Below are 10,027 nucleotides of genomic sequence, written 5' to 3' on the forward strand. Positions count from 1 at the left end.
TTCCAACAATACCTAGGTAGTTTCTTGGTCTACTTCGATGTATCGTGTCAACCATTGTTTACATTCATATTTATACAACATCAAACATTCGAAAAATTTCCAGCAAGAAAAGTAAATATGGCATCATCCGCTACCGAAATTGAGCCATTACTGGCCAGTTCGATGAGAGCTTTGCGGAATCAAACCACCCTTCAAGATCTCATTGCAGCTTATCCATCTTTGAAGGAAAAGTCGCTTTCATCTCCTTCGAGTTTGACAGAGTTGGAACGTCGCGTGTTCCTTGATCTCCCAGATCCGGAAATTGAAAGTGCCAATATAAGTGCAGCAACAAATATTTCACGGGCTGAATTGATAGAGAAAGCAGTTACCAATCGCGGTAGCCTCACAGATGCAGAGGTCTTGGTTTTGAAAGATCGATTCTGGGCATCACCCACCCAAGAGGAGAACTCGAGGATAACTGATGGGTTCATGGATTTAAGTGAAGAAGCGGGCGACGATTTTTTTGATGCCAAAGCTCCAGCTTATCTTGAGAACGAGGAAGAAGCTTTCAACATTGGTATTCATGAGTTCTGGGGCCGCGAGAAAGCTGTGCGGAATTATCAATTAAATGATGTACTCAATGCAGCCTTGCCATACGCGCCGGAATGGATAAAGCAGCTCTACAAGGAGGAAAAACAGCAATGGGGTTTTATATGTTTTTATGATGCTGCTGCTCAAACCATCGATGCAGAACGCCTTGAGGAATTCCAATTTGCCTTAGGTAGCTTTTTCGAACATGCACTTCGGTTCAATGGCTCAAAAGATATCATCAACGCCAAGTGGAAATATATGACGTTTAATGCGCCAGCCACTGCCTTTGCGCATACTGCAACTTCCATGCAAACTGAAGACCACAGTGGTGGGATTACCTTTCAGGATGTCGGTTCCCAGTTCCGAAATGTAATTTAGGGAAATTTTAGAAGACCCAGAAAAATACCAAAGAAGGGAAGATATAATATCGACCACTGAATACACAGGTGATCTTGAAGATGGAATTGCCGGTTCCGGGTTTCTCACAAATACATTTCTTGTATTTGATCCAGTCTGCATCGACTTAGTGGTGGAATCGGGATATTTCTATGATAACATGCGTGTCTTAGCATTCGAGGCTGAGTTTCCAGTGCCAGGAAGAACATACGTGGAAGGATATCAAGGTTACACATGAGTGAGACTAGATCAGTTGGTGTACTACTTCTACGAGCTCAGGATGAAAAACGAGCCTGGCATGGATAAGATATGGGAGGCGGCGCAAAAGAGTCAAAACAGTGCATTTGTTGTCATGGACCCCGAGGAGGCTTTGAATTGGTCGCGTTCTAACCATCAAACGGCATTCACCTCCGATAGTATACTCGGAAAAAGATGTTATATCATAAGAGAAGCTCAACAGAGTTGAAAAAAAACTCGGCTGAAAGCGGAGCTTTCGAGACCGGTAGAGGAAATGAAGCCTAGGCACTACGAAGTGCGATTCACCAAATATTTGTTTATTAGGAGGGCTGCAATCTTGCACTAGACAACTATTGATTATTGTGTCGGGAACCCGATGATAGAAATTTTCCACCAACTCATTTATATCCACCACCCCCAAAATCGGGTATACGGAAAATTGATGGGATGACATGGGGTTTGCAAATCTATATCTCAGAACACAATTTCTTTGCTTCCGGTCCTCGGAGCAAACTTGGTATTAAGTTTACGGAGGTCAATTCGAATTTGGACGTGGTAATAAGCATTTCCAAGGCTCCGGCCAGGGGCCCTAGCCTTGAAAATTCACTAAAGCGGTCTTCCCGTTATCCACTATTGCATCTATCAGATAGGTATCATTTAGGCACCGTTGAGCTTAAAGAAAGATAAATCATATATTTTCACGATACTGGCAGCTTTTGGCGGGAAACGGAGATGAATTCCATGGGTTTTGCTAGTGCTCAGCACCAACTGTTGGTGATTAATATGATCACATACCAGGGCCTGTTCGCATGTGACCAAACGTCCATGGAGGGGCAATTTTTCCAAAATATTTTTTCTTCAATCTAATCTACATTACCACCAACACGGAAATCAATCAACAACTCCTATCAAATAAGCAGTTGGTTGACCCCTCTCTCTTTAGGTTACTTAACTTGTTGATTTTGGTCCCGCAGCAAAGAACCTTCTGCTTTTGATATCACCTGAATCTGAAAGTGCAGCTAGATCCGCCGCTGCTAACATAAATGTCCTCTAATTTGAATTGGAAGTAACCTCAATAATATCGTGACTAGCAAGACAGATACAATACAAATGGGACGACCGGGTTGATAAGAACTGTCGGTGATATCGAAATCAATTGGGTATTAGGAGCTGGTGTCGAAAAGACGTATCCTCTCGAATCCAAAATTGTGATGCTAGTGGCCACATTTGACAAGCGCCTATGTTGTTGTGGCCTTTCCTAAACACTATATTATCCTGAAAGCATCGTTGTTAAGTATTGCGACTCACGAGTGCGTGCAAAAGTCTGCATACCAGGGACTGATAGCCCTGACAGCATACCATTTCCAATAGTTCATTTTGCTAGGGTGAAGAACTTCCTTGCATGTTGCATTTGCAATTCTCCAATATATCTCATTTCTCAACACCTCTAATATTCATCAGCTGTGGGTTTATGACTATGTTTACATGCTCTTTGCTCAATATAGGCTGAGTGGTTGAATTAGATCTTGAAACATGCGGTTAGTCACCACACACAAAAACATTAGCATATCATAGTATATCACTTGAATCTATGTGTACACCTTAGGACTAGTCGTGAAGAAACTCAGAACCAAGCATCTCCTATTCCATGAGACGAGGAAATCATAAGCCAATTGGATCAGATTTGTGAAATTTGGGTGCGGGTGACTAGGTAGGCAGAAGCGTCGCTGCAAATGAGACCATGCTATCTCAGGACTCACATCAAGGTGATACCAACATAAGCCCAACATAATTAATTCAATGCACGAACCCATCCAAGATGCTATGATCCATGAATTTGGCTTCATCCTATCACTTATACACCGGAGTGGAGGTACTTGATGATTTGTTACTAGCAATCACAGCTTTCGATCTGGAGAAATATATAACCAACCATGATTTCTTCGTGCTTTTCCCACAAGCATACTTCATCCATAATTATTCGAGCAATTGCTGGCGTACGCCGGGTCGAGCAAAAAATTCTTTACAACCAAATATTCGGCACTCTTTATTCATAATGAGATGGCTACATATCGCCAGCGTGTTGCTTGCCCCATACCAAGCGCGAGCAGCTGCAGTATTTTCCCACTTTATGGTATATGTTACAACAATGCTGCAGCCTTCCGGTGACGAGACTGACTATATGTTAGGTCATTGCTAACGCAAACCTGGCTAAGATCAATGCACTCGCTGCCCAAGTTGAGGCAACAGTGGTCTTTAATGAAGCTCCATTCAACACCTGAAACCAGGACTAGAAAAGGTCTCTGAGTATCTTCCGGTTATCGTACGAAGGTGTGTATCTTGAAGGCAATTGTAACGCAAAAGTTCAGACGTCGAACTAAGGAAAGGAAAGCGAACTACTTTCTATGAGAGAGCTATTTTGGTGTGTGGTCTATACATCTATGGACCCATAGCTTCAAAATTAGTGATTGAACAAACTTTCATCATTCTGATAGACCACTGTGATGATGTGATTATAATTTGTGCCAGAATAGTATCAAGTGAGAAATTGAGTGTCAAGTTTCGAGAACAACACATGTGCAAGGGAAACACCTTTTAAGGCCTTACTTAGAACAACGCTTCAAGACGAAACAAGGGACCATGTATCCATCTAGTGACACCTGCATCTTTTTGAAAGATACGACGGAATCTTCCAGGGGCGCCACGTGATTAGATGAGTGCAGCATCTAGAAGCCAATGCTCAAAAAAATCGATCGATTGCTTGAGCCTGTATGTGGGAGGGAAGAAATATAATAAACCCAAAATTGTGGCTTTGCATGGTGCTGCACAGCCTTCACAGCCCTGTGCTTCACGATCAATCTGACTCTATGTGTCTAGGAGACAACCTTAGGGAAGATTGAACAAGTGGAAAATGCCACCAAGCCACCATATTTCATTCGCCACTTTCCCCTTAAGCACTCAACTCCACTAACCCATAATATCCCCTCAACCGCGCCATCTCCAACACTCTTCAAAGAACTCATCATTTTCGTCCACTTTAACTATAGATGCCTGTGACCCAGTACTAATCTTCCATGCACGATATGCGATTTTCACATACCGTAGTGAAGGACATAGCGTGGAAATTAGCTTTATGTAGCATAATGCGTCATGAGCCGACACAACAGGGTCTGGATTGGGACCTGGAAGACCGTCGGTACTGCTGCGACGTTGGCCTATGCATAAATATGTAAGGGACTTCATGTTGGATAGATGGATTGAAAAATTGTCCTATGACAAAGTTAACATAAATCATGGCAAGGGGATAATTAGTCACATTTGGTATGGGATAAATTGCAAAAGAGACATACCCATTGAGTAGCAAAATCTAGATAGAGTCCGAGTTTAGCGAGACTTCTTCCATGGCCTGGAAGCCTATCAAGAATTGTGTATGGAGCTAGCACATCGTACCCTGGAGGCTTTTCTAAAACAGGCGCTAGAAGATTGGGAGTGTTTGGTACATTCGTCACTTCTCTGACTGAGAGCTCGGATAACCGTGGGAGGTCGAGCGTGTTGAACTCTTCTAAGAGAGAGTCATACATGCTGTACAGCTGAGTAATTCCGAGTTTTCGAAGATCGGTGATCCTCCTTGCCTCATCATTCATCCAGGCCCTGAGTGCGCTGTCGAGACGGGTGACCTTAATACTGCGCAAGGGACCCACGTTCTCAAGAAGCCTGTAGTCGATATCACAAAATTGAGCGTCACTGTTGCTGGGGTTCTCTGCGATCAGACCATTGAAAAATCCAAGGTCAATGATGAATGATGTATTGGCCAGGTTCTCTAGATAATTATCGACCCTTTCAGATGCGGACTTGAAAGGAGATAAGTCGGCTGGAAGGACAAGTCGGCTCAGCTGCAAAGGTTTTGCTTCACATATGGTGTGATAATAATCACACAAATGCTCCAGAGCATATTTGCTGTTCCGCCTCAATCTGGTGTTTAAATGATACGGTTCAAACGAACTTCCATAGTATGTAGGTCCAAGTACTAGAACCTTAAGATGGGGACATCTGGACAGCAGTCTTGCAATATCTTCTACTCCAGTTGTTTCGCTGCTGAAATTGTGAAGCTCTAGGAATGACAGATCTTGGAATTGTTGCAACATGATTGTGCTATCTGGAATACCGTTCATGTGAACCTTTTTAAGCTTTGTACATGCCTGCAAAGCCTTTTGAAAACTTTCTTCTGTAAAGGCATGGAACAAAGTATCGTCATTTACATTATCGATTAGTCTGGCAGGATATATTAGTTTTATGACTGGCTAATTCAACATGGAATGGGAACTCTAAAGGAGATACTTAGCATACTTCAGAGTCTGAACACCCACGCCCAGCTTCAAAATTCGCAAAATATAATCTGCAAAGGCTTTCCTGAGCTGTGAAATACTTTCTCCCGATAAGACTGAACTTCCTCATCTTCCGAATCCTCCTCAAAATCAGCTTCATCCCAATCGCGAAACTCACCCTCAATTCTGACTTCCACTTCCTTCGCCAGCGAAATGTTAGACGGTAAAGGAGGCATATCGGGCTTCCTCGGTCCATCAAGTATCAATTCCGAATACCATTGCGCATACAAAATCGGCGTAAATGTATCCCGAAATTCGCGACAAACAAGCACTAGATATGCCAAAGTCTTAACATCGAGGTGTTGCCCCAATACAATGTGTATTTCTCTAGGAAGCGACAAGATCCCCATGGTGTCAGTATTCGCATGGAATGTTTCAGTCATGACTTGAAGGAGCAGAGTATTCAAAGATCGAGATAACAAAAGAAAGGAAAAAAGCTGTTCTTATCTAGCCAGTATACCCAACTGTTGGTCGAAGCTAGCTAATCTATCTTTTTAGGCAACCGCCGCTTAATTGACTGCTGTAGGGAAAGGGGGAGGGGGGCAGGAGGATGCAAGCAGGCATTAAACAAAAGAACCGGATTTCTGCATCTAAAATACCAATCAGGGTTCTTATATCTTCTTCGGATACATATTGATGGCCTTCCCAGTAAATCGATGGTACCCAGAACAGATGCATGTTATCCCTCTTAGTTCCGAAAATCTGAGCACAACTCAAGATGTTGCATTGCTTGAACCATTTCTGGGCCCGGTACAAATCTAATGTAGCAATTGTCAGTCGACGCCATATTTCTTAATCGCCTGACGCTTTGTAAATGCCCTCGGGCGCGCTCGAGACGCGTTAGTTTTTGATTTTGATTTTATTAACGTCCATCTTCAGTCCAAGACTATATAGGACGGCTAGGCCCTAAGGGCCTAACGGGTAACTTTTTAATTTACAATATTAAATATAATCTAATTGGGGAAATGAAAATAAATATTAGGGAACAATACCCGCTCATTATACGCATTGTATATAATAAGAAAATTTTGAAAATCAAGAAATTATAAAAAGATCAAACTCCCCTCTTATTTCCTCAACTACTTCTTCTTTATTCTCTTCTCCTCTTTCTTTTTCTACTATTATTCCTTTCTCTATTACTTTTTATTCAAAAATCCTTACTAGATATTATACCCTTATAGCGATTTTAATGATATTGATAAATTTAATAGCTAATTCGATATCTATCTTTATATGTAATAAGAATTATATAATGATTTTGAATAATAGGATTTTCTTAAAGATTTCTTTCTTTTTGTTTTATATATAGGATAGCTAATAAGGAGGTGTTGTAGTACTTCAATATTGCTATATATACATTTGTTATTAATGAGTTTGAAATGATATAAGTAGGATTTGATATATCCGTAATCTAATTTGAATTAAAAGAATGTGCTAACAGTATTTCGAGTAATTTTGTTTGATAGCTTGATCTTGAAACCTATTTTCTATAAAAATAGCTTTAAGTAAATTGATAAGGATTGATTTGATCTGAGTTTGTATTGATTGAAAATATCAAGCTATTGATCTAAAGCATATTCTTTGATAATTATATTTAATAGTCCAAAGCTTATTTCGTTCGAAATAGATTATATTGTGATTACTTCCTTGGTTAGCTTATCTACTAGTTTATTTCCTTTAATTGAGATATAATTTAGAATCTAATTAATAAGATTTCAGCTCCTTTTGCTCTAATAACTTCTGCTATCTTGATTGTTTTTATCTGATTAACTTGTTTCTAAATGATTTGAAAAAGTTTTTAAGCAGTATAGATTAGCTTGATTATCTAAATAGATTTTGAACTTTTAATTAATAATAAGTAATTGAGCTAGTATATTTGATAGCTTTTATAACTTCAAAAAGCTCTTTATTATATATCAATTGATTAATATTAATATTTACTTTACTCACTCTTAATATAGAATTCGATTATTTGATTATATAACTATTATACCTATTCTAATACTAATTCCCTTTTCGGTAAAGAAGGTATTAATATAAATATAGATAGTATCCTTATCTCTATATTTGAAAACAATATTATAAAGAATAGCAATATCTTCTTTTGATAAATTACTAATATTAATTTAAAAAAGGGTTTCTCTTTTTTATAAAAAAAAATTAAAATAAATAATCTTTTTAAATAAAAAGAGATTGAAGTTCTGATTTGTTGATTCCCTTATTCTATCCAGTTAAATAAATTTATATCGTTTTTTCCAAGGAATAGGAATTATATCCAAATTGACTTAATATTAAATTAGTAATGCTTTTTTAATATTAATTGAATGATTTATTATAAGTTTAACTAAATAGAATATATATTGTTTAATATTCGAATCTAATCGAATTTTTGAGGGTTTTAGGCCTGCTTCTATTTTCATTGGAAGAATTGGGGCAGTTTTTGAAAACTCCTAATATCTTTCGAAGAGCTAGGTTTTGAAGTGATTGCATTATATTCTTGAATTGTGTTTTGGCCTTTTCATCAAATCACTGATCCGTAATCGGTTATATTAGTCACATATGCTATATATAGCTATCTGAGGGCTTTAGAACTAAGGCCCTTTTCGATATTAGCTAATCGGGCTATTCGATGGAATGCTCCTTTGGCTTGTGTGATTCGAATATTAACATGTTGATCGAATTTGAGGCTCGGATCGAACCATATTCCCAACCATCTGATTAGAGATTGGGGTATAATTGTTTCCGAATATTAATATTCTATAAGGTTTTATATATAAAAAGAAAAGGATAGCAATCTTTCTTTGTAATACAATTTAGACCTCGATAATCAACACAAAACCACAGGCCTCCCCCTAGCTTCTTTATAAACAATACAAATGCTGTAATAAATAAATTACTTATTGTATAAACCCCTTATCAAATAGTTTTATAAGAATCTTTTATAGTATTAGAAGTTCATTACAAGATATACTATATAATAATCCCTATAGAACCTTTGATTGCTTTCCGTCCTTACTTTCTAATTCAATAGCATAATCGGTTTCTGGCCTTCAGAATAGTGATAGTTGCTTTGCTTTCTTGTAGTCAAATACCTTGATAAACTTATAATATTGTAAGGGTAATTTAGCTTTTGGATTTGTATACTGCTTGTTTTTCAAGGCTTTATTGATATCTGTTATATTCGCTATAAAGATTTGAATTCTTCCTTTTATTTATAAATATTTATATACCATAACTGAGACTTGTACTACTCTAACTCTACTTATCTGTATATTGAAAAATACTTTCTTATTTTGTATAATCGTTTTTATCTTTTCTACCTCCATTTCTGATCGAGTATTGAGAGGGGTAAAATCCCTTTCAAAACCTATTGTATGGACTACATACAATAGTGGGCGCTATACCCCAGTATTTGTTTTCACCTCCCCCATTATTTCATTCCCATTGTGTATTTCAAAAGTTATCCGCTAGCGCCCTTATGGCCTAGCCGTCTTATATAGTCATGGACTGAAGCGGGACGTTAAATTAAATCAATCAATCAATCAATCAATCAATCTGATCGAGTATTATTGATCCTAACATTCTAAGTCTTGATCTATAGCAGATCTAATATTATATTGTAATATCCTATAAATAGGATATAGAAAAATACTTTTGCTTTTTTATAACCATCTAAATCCAGTATTATAACAATCACCTCACTCACATTTGACGAAATTTTCCCATCAAATTCTATAATCTCTCGTGGCTCAATCTGTAGATATAAGAGATTGTGTTTCTAAGCAAAACAGAAGTTACAAAGTCCATATACAAGACAACCAGTATCGATCAATATATTAGCAAAGAAAATATCATTAACTAATACTAATACAACAAATAACTCCCCATCCATAGAGTTTTTAAAGTAATTCCAAGCTCTCCTCAATTTCCCATTCTCTTTCAAATACCTCTGATTACGACTTCGATTAGAGACTACTCTTTTCCCGACTCATTATCTATCTCCCAGTCTTCCGCTTCCTTAATCATCAATTCCTTATTACTATTTTGAGGAATTCAAATAATAGTTGACTTAGCATTAATTACAAAATACTAGTCAAAAAACTTGTTTGCTTGTCTTTTAGGGTTCTAAACAAGGAGAAATGAGCAGTCCTTGATTATATAACCATTATTGCCACAACAAATACAGCTTCTATCTTTCATACAACAACCAATTTCCTTATAACTTACCCATTTTGCTCTCTTCTAGCTTGATTGGAGTTGTCTTATTGTAGTAACTATAGTTATTTAAATAAACTCCCAATCTATAAAATCTAAGATTGACTTGGTGATTTCTTGAAAGGAATAGAGACTTCTTCATTGATTGTTCTATCCTTTTAGTTATTATAACTTATCAAAGATTATTCTTAATTAGACTATGAAATCGATATATTTTTCTAGTT

At 37.6% G+C, this 10,027-nt stretch overlaps 3 protein-coding genes across 3 annotated transcripts; 2 read left to right on the plus strand and 1 right to left on the minus strand.

The window, feature by feature from the left end:
- Positions 1-117: 117 nt before the first annotated feature.
- On the plus strand, positions 118-1,432 carry EAF02_009615 (uncharacterized protein; the record flags this gene model as incomplete). The annotated part of the gene is given in 3 exon segments (XM_038905663.1): positions 118-929; positions 949-1,193; positions 1,215-1,432. 3 exon segments carry the CDS (start codon positions 118-120, stop codon positions 1,430-1,432), a joined length of 1,275 nt encoding a protein of 424 aa, XP_038754721.1.
- Positions 1,433-3,259: 1,827 nt separating this feature from the next.
- EAF02_009616 (uncharacterized protein) lies at positions 3,260-3,567 on the plus strand (the record flags this gene model as incomplete). The annotated part of the gene is made up of 2 exons (XM_038905664.1): positions 3,260-3,337; positions 3,393-3,567. 2 exons carry the CDS (start codon positions 3,260-3,262, stop codon positions 3,483-3,485), a joined length of 171 nt encoding a protein of 56 aa, XP_038754722.1. The 3' UTR covers positions 3,486-3,567.
- A 621-nt stretch (positions 3,568-4,188) lies between these two features.
- On the minus strand, positions 4,189-5,971 carry EAF02_009617 (uncharacterized protein; the record flags this gene model as incomplete). Its single annotated transcript, XM_038905665.1, is given in 4 exon segments — positions 4,189-4,440; positions 4,554-5,475; positions 5,551-5,618; positions 5,630-5,971. The coding sequence occupies 4 exon segments, from the start codon at positions 5,969-5,971 to the stop codon at positions 4,189-4,191; spliced, it is 1,584 nt and encodes a 527-aa protein (XP_038754723.1).
- Between the last annotated feature and the right edge of the window lie 4,056 nt (positions 5,972-10,027).

This window comes from Botrytis sinoallii (genome assembly GCF_014898435.1).
Source record: "Botrytis sinoallii strain Bc 23 chromosome Unknown BSIN_020, whole genome shotgun sequence".
NCBI classification, from domain to species: Eukaryota; Fungi; Ascomycota; class Leotiomycetes; order Helotiales; family Sclerotiniaceae; genus Botrytis; species Botrytis sinoallii.